Source organism: Amblyomma mixtum, chromosome 5, assembly GCF_055824585.1.
Source record: "Amblyomma mixtum isolate Tamu chromosome 5, ASM5582458v1, whole genome shotgun sequence".
Lineage (NCBI taxonomy): Eukaryota > Metazoa > Arthropoda > Arachnida > Ixodida > Ixodidae > Amblyomma > Amblyomma mixtum.
In genome coordinates this window covers 203,492,778-203,510,592 of record NC_143016.1, presented here as the reverse complement: position 1 = coordinate 203,510,592, position 17,815 = coordinate 203,492,778, and the positions used below count along the sequence as shown (strand labels likewise).

The window sequence follows — 17,815 nt, the reverse complement described above, 5'->3', positions numbered from 1 at the left end:
TTGTGAAGAAGTGCTTTCCTTCATGTGGTGCCTCCCTGTGTGTTCTGCTTGTACACAATGCACATTTTATTTGGTCCTTAAGTTCAGTGAAAGACAGGAAGCCACCAAAATGTTTTCCTTCCAGCACCAGGGTGTTGACTGGACATGCTTTCACCAGTGCTTTTCTGTGTGCTTTGGTGTTTGTTGAGAGCCAGCAGTCCACAACATCCTCAAGATACAGCATGGTCGCTGTGTCTCTAGTCATTTACAACATCTGTTCTTCAGGGTGCAACATGCCTTGTGTGGTACTGTTTGTGTGATAAGATCGCAACATGCTTTGTCTCATGGCATCTGGTTGCATCTGTGTGCTTGCTTTCGACTGCCTCTTTCACATGCTGCTTGTAGTTATACAGCAGTGAACTATTTTTCCTGAAGGAAAAGTCACGTAATTGTTTCATGGTCATTTTCCCAGATGAAAATGCAAGGTCTGGCCAGTGTTTTCACACGTGTACCCATTCCCATCTTCTAGCTCAAATTTGTACCCGTGACGAAAACCTAGAAATTGTACATTAATTCAGTTGAAGGTAAATGGAGGTATAAATTATGCAGCTGGACGTAATTTGTGTTTCAATAATAAAGCTCCAAATGGCATTTTGTAGCTGGAAGCATGATCCGTTTCAATAATTCAACTGGAAATGAATCATAATAGTCGTAGTAGTAGTAGTAAACTTTGTCGATCTTTCTGGGTTACTCAGGCGGTCTTCCCAGGTTTGGGATCTTTTTCTCTTTCCAGGATTTGCAGTCTGTGTTCTTTTTCTGTGCTGGGCCATCAACCTTGAATGCATGCATTGGAAGATCACTGCCCACCTGTCCTCCCAGTGAAACTCTGTTAGATACCATTTTCATTGACATGTTCCCTTGCGTTTTGCTTCATGCAAATTGGGGATGCTGTTTGGTCATTTTATGAAAAATCCTAGACAACCTGCTCACCCCCTGAGCCCTTAGTGTGACTGGACCATATCAGTGTACGTGCTGCCATTTTTCTGTTAAGAAAAGGCGACTGCTGGCTACTTAAGTTTGCAAACTAGGCAACACTAATGTGCATGTACACCACTGTCAAATGGTTATGAAAGATGAGTCTGTCCCAAAAAAATTCTTATCTTTGTAGACGAGACATATTCGTCAATGTGTATTGTTGCACTAGGTAATGATTCGCAGTTAGGCTGCATAATGAATTCTAGGATGTATGAAGTTCAGTGATGGAAATAAATTAATTTGCCAATAATGGCTTCCTCAAACTTTTCACTCTGCATGTAAAACACACCTCACCTTTTTTAAGCAAATTGCAACACCTAAGAGGCAATGCAACTTGTCTCGCTCCCCAAAAATGTAGGGGCACAATTAAGCTCAGCATTCATGGGTATCACACAACAGTGTTCATGGCTCCCTGCAGCGGTTTCTCTTCACGCACTCAGTCACTGTTCTTCATTCGTGTTCACACATTTATCAGAGTTGCCTCAACACAGGTTCCCAATTCTTGTCTTTGAACTCTTCCACACTGCAGTTCACCTACGTAATGTTATTGTAATTAGTTTCTCACTAATTGGCACATCTCTAGTTCACTGCAGTAATTACATTGCTAGGCTTCAAATTAAGCCAACAGCACCCACACATCGCTCCCCCCCTTTGTACCTCAGCAAAGTCAATGTGCCTACACGGTCTAGTTGGTAGCGTGCCTGGCTGGCGATCCAGGGGTCATGGGTTTCAAGGCAGACAGAAATTTATTAATTTTCTGTACGTAAAATCTATTATTTTATAAAGTGAAGTAGTTTCAGACGTGTGCTGACGTTTGATTCAGATTACAAATCCTCTTTTCAGTGACTTTCACTGCGGACATCCACGCATGAAGTTTGTTTTTTGACGCAATGCCGGTTGGATAACACTGGGTCTTCTACAGAATCGCAGCCTCTCTCCTTGACAGTGGTGTGTGCAGGCTTTCCGTACCATTCTTTTCTGGTTGCACATGGCACCCAATAACTTCTTAGCACTAATTGCGATGCCATCACATACCATACAGCACTAATGATATTACTTGGTGGTAGTCAGAAAAAAAAATTATTCTTATAGTGTGAAAAAAGAATAGCAGCCTGTTTCCACCTGACTTGGTTTGGTTTCATACTTCTGCTAGAGCTTTAAGAGAAATTAGCCAGCAAAGCTCTACAAGACGGTAATTTTTCAGGGAGCTTAAATTTTATGCACAGGCACTTGCAATGACTCCAATTTCATCAACATTTTGCAACCTGTTCTATCATTATATTGGTGGTGAATAGCTTCTGTTCATTAATTTAACACTCTCCTCGTGGAAACTCTGAGTCAGACTTGATTACCATTTTTCAAGCTGCCTTAATCATGCTCAAAAAAAACAATTTACCCTCCATGTGCACACACCACTAGGCATTTTAAGTGTTCTGTTTTTTTGTTTCATGCAGTGGAGTGTAATACATACATAGAGGGGAGAAATCTCCAACCTGTCACTTATGCTCGAGCACCAGAGCGGATTTTAAACGCACATATAAGGCTTGCCCAAACAAACCGAAACCTCCTTTCCAAGGGGTGGAATCACAGGAGCGATGGGAGGCTTCTCTGCGCAGCTCACAGGCAGAGCTTCAGCTTTGCATCATGGCCTGGGCCTTGAAGGTCGCTGCAGCCACACAGTGCCTGGTCACCTAAAGTGGCCTGAGGGCCGTCGCCGACCTCTTCAACACCCCTTCACTAACCCTCACCTGATCCACTGAAGTGAGACTAATAAAGTTATTACCAACCAAGGGCTGTAATAGCCTTCCTGCCAATGCACTTCACCATGGTAATTTTGAACTGCTTCTTTGAACAAATAATCTCTGAGCTGTACACAAGCTTTGTTCTCAGTACAGGTAGGCCCTTTGTTATTGGAATGTGGTAATCTACTGCTGCAGAGCTACTTCGATTAGTCCTCAGTGTCCTTTCAGACATTTGCCGACATTTCAGCACCTACATCTGGTATGGTGCCCTTCACTGAACTGTAGATGTCATATTTTGAGTGTACATAGAGGGTTGTCTATTTTAGTTCATAGTAAAGGAAGGTACTTTGAGAGTGAACGCATTTCATTGAGCATTATTCTCCTGCAGTGCACAATAGTGGCATCACAGGGTCTTTATTGCATCAGTGTATGGTGTAAATGTTGCCTAACGGCATTGTGATCCACCCCTCAAAGAAAACCAACAATGGCCCTGATATGTATGTGGTCAGGAGTGTGCACAGAGGGAAAGTCATGCACTTGCACATCAGGCTAGAAACATGACTGAGGCCTCTTGTAGATTGCTCGTGGAGTGCACAGGGCTTGCCAAAACCAATCCACATCATCCAGTGTTATCATGCTGCATTAATGGACCTTTTGTCAGGATAACACTGCTTGTCTGTGATGCTGCCTCCCTCAAATACTGTGGGTCATGTTAGCCTTGCATTTCTTGCCCCCTTTGTGTGTTATCTTGCTGCTGTGCATGCTTGTGCTTTTCTTGTTGTGTTGCTGTTCTTCCTTCTTAACTCACCATTGTTTTTATTATCCTTCAGTTCCTTGACATGACACCGAGCCATGTTCAGGCTTAATATGACATGTGCACTAGATAATACGCGTGTATGTGCATGATATGATAACTTGCATGCACGTTAAAGAACCCCAGGTGGTCGAAATTTCCGGAGCCCTTCACAACGGCGTCTCTCATAGCCTGAGTCGCTTTGGGACGTTAAACCCCAATAAACCAAACCGATAACTTGCATGAAGCAAATAAAGCAAGTGTCTTGCACAATGCATTAGCTGTTTGTGATGTGGCATCACCCTCCACTTTCACTATCCCCCTCTATATTCGTCCCGTTCCCCAATGTTGAGTAGCATAGATATCTTTTTCCAGCCGACTTCACCTCTCTTGACATATATTGCCCTCTTACAAGGAATCTTGCTGCATTGAAAGGAGCTGCCTGGTGCTGCTGTGGATGCATTACTGTTGTCCTACAGCAAAAGGGTAGCGGATCGGACTAGTTGGTGCAGATTTGACATTTTCAGAAGCGCTAAAACAACAAGGACGCAGAGGGAACAGACAGGGACGACTGCTCGTGCCTGTCTGTTCCCTCTGCGTCCTTGTTGTTTTAGCGCTTCTGAAAATGTCTAACCTACAGCAAAGGGATGGGCATGACAAATTTTGTTTCACCTCTCACATTTTGGTGCGTACTTGCATCACACGAGTGGTGTACCTGCCTATACGCCCTTGGTAAGTGCTGTGTGCTCATTGTTAGACAGAATTAACGAGATTGAGGGCCTTTTCAAACATTGAAATTAAATAGCATTATTGGGAGTCTTTCTTTATTTGAATAAAATAATGTACCTGCAATTGCTCTACGCCATGCATTCGTGAGGTGCTTTTACATAAAGTCCGTGAAGTCTGCTTGCAGGCAGGCTTAGTTAATGTTCACAAAGCAAAAGATGAGTGCCATGTCCTATTGAGATTAAGTGAAACGCCAACACTGTGAAATACATGCTTCTGTTGACAGTGGACTTTTAGCTTTGTCTATTTTTCTTTAAGTACTGGCGGGAAGCAATATCTCCCTATTTTGCTTTCGCATTTGACGCCTTTGATAATAAGACGTACGCGCTCATAGCGTTGCACTTGACGCGATTCGCAGTCACGTTTCGTGCGCGGCCGCTTGCCAACGCAACCAAGGGTAGTCTACACCTGAAGAAGTGACACGGTGAGGTAAAGCTTTCCAACGCCACTGACGCGTTGAGGTTACGATCGAGAGCCAGCCGTTTCGCTGATCGCATCACACAAGTACGGAGACGCGACACGCTACGCGATGGCTTCGGGCAATAAGCGTTCGCTTCATGCAGCACAATTAGCGCTAAAAAAAATCAGCTTTTTAATGTTTGACTATATCAAACTATTCGTGAATAAAAATTCTAGAGGTCATAATTTTTTTCCTTGTCATAAGCTTCTTGTTAACGTAACAAGAAGCGTTTAAGCAGTGGACTACTTTTTCGTCGTGGAGGAATTCTGTGCGCGAAGGCTGAATATGGGCGGAGCTTCACTGCAGACTTAAATCCGACTCTGTATAGACTCTTATTTCCGTGACGACCGGCCACAGGGTCTTTAGCGTCGCATTCAGCACCATCACTGTGCGGCGAGTACGCCGAGACCGCCGCCGCAACGCATTTCACCGTCCATCTCTACGGCGCTACTGTGCTAACTCACCTTCGCGCCGCAACTCGGCGGTGTTTTTTGTACTTGGCGCCAAGTAGCAGACGACACTGTTTATTTTTTTGGCATACTTTATTCTTCAATGTCGTCATTCTATTCTGCTGTTACGCATTTTCGCACCGCCCCGATTCACACGTCACGCGTGTACGCCCCGCTCATGGCGGATTGGCGAATATGGAGAATCGGCATGGAGGAAGAAAAACTAGGAGGGACCATGACGTCACAATCTTGAAGCCTAGTCATAAAAAATATAATGGAAAGCATCATGGGAAATAGGCCCTCACGTGACAAGGCAGTGGTAGCTCTTAGCTGGATTTCGGTTTCGGTTTCGCTCTCTCGCTGTACGAGCAACTACGTGACCATCTGCTTGCGTTCGCTCCGTGGTGAGCGCAAACTGCTCGCTCGCCGCAGCGGCCACCATCCCCGAGCGACGCGTGCGCTGACTGCGGCGCAGTGGAGACACTTGGAGCACATGCTCCTTCGCTGTGCCGCTTCTGCAGTGCCGCGTCGCGAGATTCTCGCGGCCTGCAGGGCGCTGGGAATAATCCCGGACAGTCTCGAAGCGCTCCTGTGGCCGCGCGGCACTGCGCGCACCCGTGATATTCTAGCCTCTATACCCGTGACAGAACAGTGGTGAGCCTCTTATCGAACAGGCGGGCTTGACTTCCCGCTCGCTCTTCGCCAGGTAGTGCACGCGTGACACGAACGCTCCGTGGGTGCTACCTCCGACGCGGCCGGGCGCCCCACCCCGGCCGCTAGTGCAGTATGCCGCGCGCGCGATTAGTCCGAGACAGGACGCTACGAGCGCGCGGCTATGTATACATACAGTTTACTTCTTTTTGTAAGTGATTGTGCGCAGTTGCCGGGAGACCCCGCGCAGGGGCAGACGTAAAGCCGCCGGCACTCTCTCTCGACAGCGAGAGAGAGAGAAATACTTCCCTGCTGAATTTCACGTCGGAACCGCCTATGTGCGCGCGCGTATTCGGCACGACTTGTGCCTTGAGAATAGCGGAGAACGGAGGGCCCATGGGCGGGCCGAAGTCCGCCTGCCCGAGAAATAGAATCTTGCGCAGCGCGCCGGAGCGCTCTTTCAACACGTCCGTCCGCCGTGAGCGCTCTGGAAGCCGCTGCGCCCTTTTTTAGAGGCTCGTTTCTTCGCCTACTCTCGAGTTCTCCGCTCATAGCATGCGCTGAAATAAACGCTCCGTATGTGTGTATAACGACGAAAGGAATTCCTCTCCATTCTCTTTATGAACCACAGTTGAACAGTGACGATGTCGCGGCCGCACCCTTTGATGAAAAGTTTACCCGCAGTTTTCTACAGTGCACCCAAAAACTCAAGAGTGTAATCAACAGAGACGCGGAGCCTTCAGACAACCTCGAGCTCGGTACGCATTCCGCCAAAGCGCTGCGCTGCGCTACTTCGGAGCACGGACGTTCACTAAAAAGCACCGCTGGCTGGCAGTCTGGTAACTGTGGAGGAGGGCCTATTTCCCATGAGTCAGTGCGCAAAAGGGCCCTCGGCAGCGGCGTCAGAGGAGGATGACTTGCAGAGGCTGAGCGCACTCCCTCCTAGTTTTTTTACCTCCATGAGAATCGGGCCCAAGGTTAGAAGTGTACATACCGTATTGTGCGTTTTTATCGTAAAAATTTTCAAAATTTTTCTTACCTCAACCGCTCGCTCGTTTGCGGTGAAACTGCGCACAGAGCTTGCGTATTATGGTAACTTTTGTATCGTAGCAAGTTTTACAACGGTACTTACTTAGTTAAGCCGCGCATGATGCAAAAGCGTAATCGTCTGCGTCGAGATCGGCGTACCGAAACCCAAAACACCGAATTTTTGCTGAAGGTCGGCAGTAGCGCCATCTGTCTTCTGCAATGGAGTGCATATTGCAACCGCGCTAAAACGACGCAGGACAAGAAAGGAAATCACAGGACTTGTCCTGTGATTTCCTTTCTTGTCCTGCGTCGTTTTAGCGCGGTTGCAATATGCACTCCATTGTCAACCACCAACTAGCCCGCCTTCACTTGTTACATGTCTTCTGCAGTGGAAAGCGTCACAAGGCGCCAAGGAGAGCGTTGCAAGAACTGAAGCGCTTCGAACATTTTCGGCCAACTGAGCGGAAAAAATGCCAGAAACAACTATTTTAACGAGGCTGTGCCGTTAAAAGAATATTGTTTGACGTCTTTTTTTCGTCCAATGACTTTATTCAATTCAGCTTATATCGTCTGCTTTCGTGGCTCGTCGGAGGACGACGTCGCGAAGTCCTGAGCTGTGTTTTTCTTGTTTAATTTCGTTGTGGAAAACAGATGGCGCTACTGCCGCCCTTCAGCAAAAACTCGGTGTTTTGGGTTTCAGTACTCCGATCTCGACGCAGACGATTATGCTTTTGCATCATGCACGGCTTAACTAAGTAAGTACCGTTGTAAAACTTGCTACGATACAAAAGTTACCATAATACGCAAGCTCTGTGTGCAGTTTCACCGCAAACGAGCCAGCGGTTGAGGTAAGAAAAATTTCGAAAGTCTTTACGATAAAAACGCACAATACGGTATAGTAAGAAACTCTATGGAAGTGTAGGAAACCGTAGGTAAAGAAGTTGGCGAACACGGTTGAACAAAAGTAAAGAAAGAAAAGCTGTGCATGGTGGAAATTGCCACCACTCTGTTTCAAGGGGGGCACTCCTATCCATCTATCCACCCATCCATCCATCGGCGCGATCATGGAGGAAGGAAAGAGGGCGCGATGCAGTTTGTAGGTCTCTTCCTTGGAGCAAGGAAAGTTTTTCCTTTCTGTCGATGTTGCCCCGGCTTGGAGCTCTACTACCGCGGGTCCTTAAGCACTGCTGTGGATATGGGGCAATTTTGGTGCTAGTTTATTAAAAAATCCATCAAAAATCGCAAAAAATAAATTGCCGGACGTGACGTTATTTTTAAACCGGACGCGACGTCACGGGTGGAAATAACTTCCCGGCAACCCTGCTGGTGTATGCGACTGCTACCGAGGCGTCACTTGCCCAGATTTCAAGTTTCGGTTGCAGGCACATGGATCTGACGAAAAAACTGCGCTCCTTAGTTGGCAGGCAGGCAAGTTCTCCCCGGATGTGTGGTCGAGCAGCAGCAGCAGCAGCGTGGGTGCTGTCTTCTCAGGGCCAGCTGCCGGAGCCGGCGATCGTCGGGGGCAGCGTGGATCCGGCCCCGAGGCTCAAGCCCAGCAGCGAGCTGCCCGCCGACCCGAGCGAAGAGGAAGAGGTGCTCTCCTGCATCGAGGCCATCTACTGCTCGGCCGAGGGAGCCTTCGATGCCAGCGACCACGAGCTCAAGGTATACGGAGGGACGCTCATCTGTGTGTGCTGCCCCCGCATTTGCTGAAATTTGCTATGGCGTTTTGGCAGTTGGGGCTAGGCTCCAGGAATAAAGGCTATTTGTATAGATCTTTCCATCGTGTACTGCATGCAAACGCCGGTTTGCACGGTTGCAAACCAGGTGGGCTACGGTCCAGCGAGCAGTATGATGAAGCACCATTGGGTTCAGTTTCACCGCCTGAGCATAATTATTAGATAGTTTGCACAATGTGTGTGGCATTGTGTCCCTCTCCTGGGCAACATGCATGTATCTGCCGATGGAGATTGCCTCCTCTGGGCATGGTGTGAAGCCAGTTAAACAAGTGCGTATTTTCGCCACACTCAGCTTTCTCTGGAAGGTGCCAACCCATTGCAGCACCTGCCTCCGATGTACGTTTGGCATGCGTAGGGAGAGATGCCTGAAAGTAGTCCCGCAGTATTCTGACTGCAGCAGTACAAGCATCGTGTGGAAAATGTGCATTTATGTTTTTCCAGGCGGTGGGGCGAAATAAAGATGATGCGTTCAAGATGCTGCAGTAAACATATGCAGAATATATTACATGCGATTCTTTCCTCTTAACTCCGTTGAGTATATTGCCGCCTGGGGCCATCATCGATCTCCGCCAGCGCAGTTACTTTTTCGACAGACAACGCCAATGCCACTTCCCACACTCGCCCATGTCGCTCCGCCCTTCGCGTTTCCTCCGAGAGTGTTTTCATCCCGCCACGCTCCAGTATTTTTGTTACTGTCAACTGCGATGGGCTCCGTGATGGAACAGCAGTCGCCGAAGGCAATATGTTGCTGACACACGGCATTTGTACGGCCCGAAGCCTCGTCCACATACGCAATGGTAGGACCCAATTACTGGTTACTAATTTCACCCACGAACTTCGGCACCTCTTCCGCATCACAGCGATCGCGTTCGCCGACCAATTAGCTGATGTTTCTGAATGTTTTGCGTGCACAGTCGTGGAATTTCCGAACATGTCTCTCGATCACATTGATATCAGCTCAGGGCTGTCACAGGTTCACCGCCGCGCTCTCCGTACCTTACTACACCAATACACAGCCTGCTTTGCGTCTTCTTCGAAAGTTCAACAGACAGCCATTACGAAACACCGCATCATCACGAGTGAGGATGCTCGTCCCATACGCCAACAGCCGTACCGTATTTGACCCAAAGAACGCGAGGCCATCCAAACACAAGTGAAGGAGATGCTCACTGACGGTATTATTCAACCATCTCAGAGTCCGTGGTCGTCGCCTGTTGTTTTAGTTAAGAAGAAGGATGGAACGCTGCGCTTTTGCGTCGATTACAGGAAGTTGAACACCATAACTAAAAAGGACGTATACCCACTGCCCCGCATAGACGACTCGCTCGACCGCCTTCGCCACGCCAAATATTTTTCCTCGATTGATTTAAAGAGCGGGTGCTGGCAGATTGAAGTTGATGAATGGGACCGGGAAAAAACAGCCTTCATTACTCCCGACGGTCTATACGAATTTAAGGTGTTGCCCTTCGGCCTCTGTTCAGCGCCGGCAACGTTTCAGAGAATGATGGACACAGTTCTTGCTGGCCTCAAATGGCAAACTTGTTTAGTTTACCTGGATGACGTGGTCGTATTCTCCGAAACCTTTGACGAACATCTTAAACGCCTGCGGACTGTATTAGATGCCCTTCGGTCGGCCAATTTAACACTCAAGCCCGAAAAATGCCACTTCGGCTACGAACAGTTGAAGTTTCTAGGCCATGTTGTGAGCGCCGCCGGTGTCCAATCCGATCCCGACAAAACTGCCGCCGTGGCCGAATTTCCGGTTCCTACAACGAAGAAAGCGCTGAACCGCTTCCTTGGTCTGTGCGCCTACTACCGTCGCTTTATCGCCGCCTTCTCCCAAATTGCCGAACCCGTGACCCGTTTGACGCGTGACGATACCCGTTCGTGTGGACTACCGAACAACAGGAGGCTTTCACAGAGCTACGCCGACGCCTGCACAGCAGCCCTGTTCTTGCTCACTTTGATGAGGAGGCTGCCACCGAGATCCACACAGACGCCAGCAACATCGGCCTGGGGGCTGTCTTAGTCCAACACCAAGATGGCGTGGAACGCGTGATTGCATATGCGAGTCGCGTTTTGTCTCGCGCCGATATTAACTACTCTACCTCGGAGAAGGAGTGCCTCGCGTTTGTGTGGGCCACGATGAAGTTTCGACCCTACCTCTACGGCCGCCATTTCAAAGTCGTCACAGACCACCATTTCTTGTGCTGGCTGGCCAATCTACGGGACCCATCAGGCCGCTTAGCAAGGTGGAGCCTCCGCCTCCAGGAAGTTGACTACACCATAGCCTATAAATCTGGACGCAAGCACGAAGATGCCGACACGCTCTCCCGCGCACCAGTCGACCTAGCTGATGACAGCATAGAGGACGACAGTCATTTCCTTGGAGTGGTCAGCGATTCCGACGTAATGGCGAGCCAGCGAGATGACATCACCTTACGACCCGTCATTGACCATTTGGAAGGCCGCACTGCTACCATACCCCGGGAGTTTTCCCGGAACCTCTCCTCTTTTTGCCTGCGCAATGGCATCCTGTTCAAGAAAAACTCGAGCCACGGCGACCGTGCCTATCTCCTCGTCGTGCCGGCGGACCTCCGTGCCGACATCCTTTTTGCCTCTCACGACGAGCCCACCTCTGGTCACTTGGGGTTTACACGCACTCTCGCTCGAGTACGCAAGGCCTATTATTGGCCTAAACTTGCTGCCACCATCCGCCGCTACATCCGAGGTTGCCGTGAGTGCCAGCGCCTTAAGTCACCTCCCCTCAAGCCCGTGGGTTTACTCCAACCAGTTGCACCTCCTCGTACGCCCTTTGACCAAGTCGGCATGGATCTTCTCGGCCCATTCCCCCTATCGTTGGCCGGCAATAAGTGGATAATTGTCGCCACAGACTACCTGACACGCTATGCCGAAACCAAAGTGGTGCCGCGTGGCACATCGTCTGAAATTGCGCAGTTCTTCATGCATCGCATTGTTCTACGACACGGCGCCCCGCCCAGCGTAATCACCGATCAGGGAACAGCTTTCACAGCACAGCTCATGCACGAGGTATTCAAGTTGAGTCATACCCGCAGTCCAATGGGCTCACCGAGGGACTCAACAAAACTATAGCAGACATGCTCGCTATGTACGTAGACGTCCAGCTTAAGACTTGGGACGAGATCCTTCCATACGTGACTTTCGCGTACAATACGGCCGTACAAGAAACCACTCACTTTACGCCATTTCGCCTTGTTTATGGGCGCGATGTGCACACCATGTTGGATGCCATGTTTTCATGCACTGCTGACGACCGGGCGCTCACGCCACACGCCGAAGAATTTCTCCAAAACGCGGAGGAAGCCCGCCAACTCGCCCGCATGCACACCAGGAGGCAACAGGGCTCAGATGCACGCCACTACAACCAGCGACACCGCCACGTCGAGTACCAACGGGACGACCAAGTGTGGGTATGGACCCCTATCCATCGCCCAGGCATGTCGGACCTGTGCCGCTACTTCGGCCCCTACAAAGTGTTGCGTCAGAAGTAGTGCACGTACCAGCCAGAAGTAGTGCACGTACTGCGTATGAAGCCCTTTTTCACGCACTGACAGCGCTTGCACAGTTGTTTTGGTTTTTGTTTTTTTCGCAGAGGCCCGTTTTCCCCCTGTCATTTTGCCCCTTCGATTGCTGTTCCCCTACTTCCTTCTTGTGGCGTCGCAGTGGTTTTCCGTATTCCCTTTCTTTTTTTCGGGAGGGGGAATAATGGTGGCCCCAGGCGGCATCAGAAGACAAAGAGTTGGCTCACGCGCCCTGAGGAGGGCTTATTCTGCTGCTGGCGCTGCTGGCGAACGGTGTCTCCTGTCTTGGTTCCGTGACAGTATGTGAGCACTGTTCCAGTCAGAAGGGAATAATTCAACCCTTTGGGTATAGTGCCTAGAATACTGGCTAGTGTGGCAAGGGCGGGCTTGGCGAGGGTCCCGATGGTGATGATTTCCGGTGGCGTCCGCTTGGTGCGCTGTTGTTTGGGTGGGTGCATCTGCGTTCAATACACGCGCGCGGAGCAGCGTGAAGCAAGCTTTTTTTTTTTGTATTTGGAGCGTTCCTGAAAAAAATGTTCCATTATATAAGTACTGTGCGAGCACGCTGACGGTGCGCATATTTTGCAATACCAAATATAGATCAATTTGTTGACGTATTGTAGCCCGCAATAAACTCGATACTGACCATGCAACCAATTCTTTTTTATTTACTAAGCCCTCGAGAGCAAAATCATTTCAGAAAGGCACCGCCGCGGTGGCTACGCGGTTACGGCGCTCGGCTGCTGACCCGAAAGGCGGGTTCGATCCCGGCCGCGGCGGTCGAATTTCGATGGAGGCGAAATTCCAGAGGCCCGTGTGCTGTGCGATGTCAGTGCACGTTAAAGAACTCCAGGTGGTTGAAATTACCGGAGCCCTTCACTATGGCGTCTCTCATAGCCTGAGTTGCTTTGGGACGTTAAACCCCAATAAACCAAACCAAACCATTTCAGAAAGTCCAAAGCCCCTTACCACATAGCCTTCATTCAACCATACTTGAAGTGGAAATAAAGATTCGCAATAAGGTTAAGCAATAAACTGCAGACTAAAGAAACGTGCGAGATGTTCGTTGCACTGGAAATTGAAACGCTGAAACCGAGAACTTTATGGCAGTGAAATCTAAAGCGCCACACCTTTGAATTGTTGCAGTATTTTTGCAAGCATTTTCGTCCAGGCAGGATCACAATGCTCTGCTTCCGAAGGTGCTCGTAGAGCTTTGGGCTCCGCATCCTCATTAGCAAACATTCCACAATCCAGGCATCATTAATAAGGCATGCCTCTCAGAGACTTTCGTCTTGCGGCCAGGAAACAAGCTCTCACAGCTGCTTCTTCGGGAGTGACTGCATTTTTGCCTCGAGTGTTTCTTCGCTCAGTGCATTGTTTTGCTCCTTCATTTGAGTCACATGCTGCTGAGCATTGGCCAGGCTTTTCTTTGTCTTTCTCAAAGCACGAGAAAAATTCTTGAACTTTTTTTTGTCACTGCAAGGATCTTTCGTCTTTTTTCTTCTACACATGTTGTTCTGCGAGAGCTTCCGTAAATATTTGCAGTGCAAGCATGACTCTCCTTTTCCATCGGTGGTCAGCAATCATTTCTCTGCAAAGTACATACTTCTGTATGAAGTGTGCTTGCCTGCAACAGGAATCATGCCACATCCATTACAGACGCAGATCCATTGCTTTGATTAACGTCTCTGCCTCTTGGCGGGCTGTAAGCACGCGCTTTTCCTTTTCCCTTCCTCGGAAGTAAATTGTGGCAATTACAGAACCGTGCTCACGCAAAGGTTTTCCAAAAGTCACCATTCTTTCGATGAACAGTCTTGAGAAGTCACCAGCTTCGGTCTCGCAACAGGCATAAGTCAAAGCTCCATTTGACACAGCAGGCAACTTCATCCATGTCACCGGAATCGGAATTCCATCGAACGGGTGCCGAACATCACTTGGGCACGGACACTGCAGTATCTCTTCGCTATCACACACCAGTCGTGTAGCAATGTCTTTCTGCTCGGAATCGGAACGCTTCTGGAGTTCCTCTGATGCGCCTCCACGAGCGACGCAATGAGAGTCAACCTTGGGAAAAAACCCACCTAGGCGCAAATGATTTCACGACACAAAAAGAGACGAGGAGACAACGGAATGGCGCCTGTCCGTTGTCTCCTCGTCTCTTTTTGTGTCCTTGTGAAATCATTTGCGCCTAGGTGGGTTTTTTCCCAAGCAAGATGAAAAACCAACTAGCCCGTCAACATGCCTTACTGAGAGTCAACCCGTGTACCATCACCGTCGACTGCAGAGCACAACTCGGAATCCACCAGCTCGACATTTCGCTTCGGTTGTTTAGGTGCCGGTCGCAAATGTTTCACACCTTCCTTCTCACCCTCTTTTCAGGCTGGATAATTCTCGAATACTGTAGGGACAGCATCGGGCTTCAGGCATGGCTTCACTCGGGCGAGTTCGTTCACGACGCCGTTCATCGTAATCTTAAAAGATCTTTCGATGCATTCGTTCTCGAAATGTTTTTCGCATATGGCAGCCTTTGGTGTCAGCCTTTTGTCTGCCCTCTTTATCTTATTCTCCCATTCAGCAAGCCATGCTGGGTCCACCGTTGCAGTGAACAAAGACACCTTTTCTTCGTTAGACCGATAACCGCTTCGACACAGCGGAACAAAACACGTCCTCTCTTTGCATTGCCGCTTAGCCTTTAACATTTCAGGTTGTTTGTGCTCACATTTAGCATCTTCCAGCTTCACAGTCCAAGAGATGATGCCTGTCAAACATTGATTTCACACGAGCAATCGCGCGACGCTGCGGTATCGGCGCGACAGCAGACGACGACTGTTCGGCGGCTTTCGTGCACCCACTCGACCGGCAGCGCCCCTTGCGGCCTCTCCGCGCAGTCATCACGGGGGCCTCGCCCTCCCGTACGAAACGCGCGTGCTGCGCACACTAGCCAGTATATTTCTAGGCACTATACTTTGGGTATGGTTGATTTGAGGCTGCTAGTGTAAAGCAGGGTTTGAAATCCATTTGTCGCTGCACAGCTGATCATTCCGCCCATGGCCAGTTGGAGAAGCTGTGCTCTGGCACTGGCAGCAGCAGCGTTGCAGCCATTCTTGGAATTGTCTGGGAGGAAAAATGGCGGAGTAATGGCTCCAGGGGCTAAATCTAGCCGCCTCTTAACGGGGCGTTTTTTTTTTTTTACTTATCTAACAAATCCAACATGAGTATGGAAATGAGCAAAATCATAGGTTGGCCCTGATTGAATCCTTGGCCCTACACTAGGTACAAATCCACTCCTTGGCAGACCAAGACTCCCCCCCCACTGTTTTTGAGAAACTCTCCGGTGAAGCATGACTCTGCCCAAAGTGGTGGGAGCCACTTCTTGTGCCACCCCAAGAGAGGGGAAAGGGGTGGGAGGAGAGGAATGGCTTAACAAGCTTGGTTTGGTTGGCACCCTTCTTCACTCGCCGTGCTAGGAGTTCAGGAAGTTCCACTGGTTGCTTCCACAGCGAGTGCAGGTCGGGCTTCAGCCAAATTGCCTGCTTGTGAATGGCTTCCCAAACTGCTTCAAGAATTTTCAGACAGCAATCAAGTGCTGCCTGCCAAGAAAATCGCCGCGTTCCTGGGAAAAATTGTTGCGTGTATTACAAATGCATGATTCACCATAATGCTGCCCAACTTACATGTGAGGCCTCTTCCCTTCAAAAAAGAACCATTGGAGTGGAGCATTAAAGAGGACCTGTCTTGGTAGGAATTTAGAAATGATGTTTAAAAATACAGTAGGGTAAGAGTGCGGGCTAGTTGCTGATCCATCACATATAAATAACAGCGCAAAAAAGCAAGACACACTACGAAAAACGGGGACACGCAAGCGCTGCACCGCTTGTGTGTCCCCGTTCTTTGTCGTGTGTCTTGCTTTTTTTGGGCTGTTATTTATATGTGTTTAAAAATCGCAGCTTGGGCATGCTTGCCCAGCCTGCCCTCTGACGTCATCGGGGTACAGGGTGAGGTGTCACCCTGACCAGTTGTGAGCAGTGATTTTTAAAAATTATTTCTAAATCATAGGGTCCCCGCACAAATGTGACTCGAATACCCACGAAGGTCACCTCTGCAGCACTTGATTGTGTGTATGCGTCTGTTCTGTGCCAGTTGGCGATGAAATATCAGCTAGCCCCTGCTCGTGTACAGATCTGTTGCGCTACTACAGTGTGCCCATCATCAGAATTATTTCCGGTTCCCTTTAACTCGGAGAACTGCCTTGAGCAACAAAGTGGACAGGGCAGTCCATGCTGTGCAGGAGAGCCCTGGCTTTTGGGGTGGGTGGTGGCTGCACACACTGTGTGGTTGGGAGAGGGTGCTTCCCAGAGTATGGAAGAGAGAAGAAGGGGAGAAAATGCCACTGTGGAGGCAGAAGAAGAGGGGGGGATCCTTGTGGATGAAAAATGTGTGAGAAACAAGGAAATGTAAAACGGTGGCGGCCGTGCAGGTGTATGCAAAGTGCCATGATCTTCTCTAGTCGGGGGCCTTAGTAAGAAGACATTTGGAAAAATTCCTTGCAACAAAGACGGGGAATCCCACTGCTGTGCTGTTCATGCAGTGGCCAGAGAGCCACCCCCTGGTGGGATGCATTTTTAGGCCTTTGTGCGGCATTCTTGGCAGAACTATGCTTTTGTGTTGTGGCATTGAAGGAGACTTGGCTGGCCACTTGGTCAGTAACTGTTTGAGACATTTGGTGTGGGTTGCTTTTATGTGCAGAGGATGGCCTTAGCTGCTTGTAGTAGAAGAAGGGGCAGGCTTGTGCAATAAGAAATGACAGTGAGCACAGCGGCAGTGCCTCTCGCAAGAAGCTGTGTGTCTGCTCTTTTCCAGAAACTGCCCGAGGAGCTGGACCTGGCGGCCATCCAGCTGGTGCGCACGGTCCTGCGGAGGCAGCTGGCCGTGGTCAGTCTTCTTCCTCCTAAGCTTGGCCACTGCGTTAGACACGCTCGAGCCCACAGAACCCATCTAGGGGACCACAAAATTACTTGCATTAAACATGTACTGGATGGCCCAGGAGAAATGCACGCACTGAGAGCAACTACTTAATGGGACATCCATTGGGTCAACGAGTAATTACCGTATTTACCCAATTCCAACGCGCACCTTTTTTCGGGGAAAATACGTCTCAAAATCGCATGCGCGTTGGATTCGAGTGCAAACCGAAACTGCCCCATAGCTGCCCATCGTCATCGCCATTATACGATGTGGGAGCTCACTAACTGCTGGAAACATGGGAGCACGTTTGCTCGTCGTTTTCTGCGTCGCAGGAGCCGTTTTCAACCGGTGTGGCGCTTGTCATTGGTCGCGTGCTCAGCGACCACGGACCGCGTTCACGACGACGGTATCCCGTGCACTGCCGCGGGCGGACGCCTCATCACTGCCGTTGCACGATCAAGATACGCGGATCGAAGAATATGTTGATGAAACAACGGTTGTCGGAAACGCGTCATTTCGGCGGTAAAGTTCCAAAAACGATGAGACTCCTTTCTGTTTTGCGGCCGACAGAGATTACATCGTCCGCAGGCGGGGCACGCCGCGCCGCTGACGAAGTCGTGCATC

The 17,815-nt window shown here is 49.5% G+C and overlaps 1 protein-coding gene across 1 annotated transcript in view; it reads left to right on the top strand.

Annotated features, from left to right (window-relative positions):
- Positions 1 to 8,238: 8,238 nt before the first annotated feature.
- The window catches only part of LOC149345442 (syndetin-like), a 206,810-nt gene continuing 197,233 nt past the window's right edge, over positions 8,239 to 17,815 (top strand). The window contains exons 1-3 of the mRNA XM_089546651.1: positions 8,239 to 8,352; positions 8,416 to 8,589; positions 17,087 to 17,158. Coding sequence (XP_089402777.1) covers positions 8,311 to 8,352; positions 8,416 to 8,589; positions 17,087 to 17,158 — 288 coding nt within the window. The 5' untranslated portion in view covers positions 8,239 to 8,310. The remainder of the gene's footprint in view (positions 8,353 to 8,415; positions 8,590 to 17,086; positions 17,159 to 17,815) is intronic.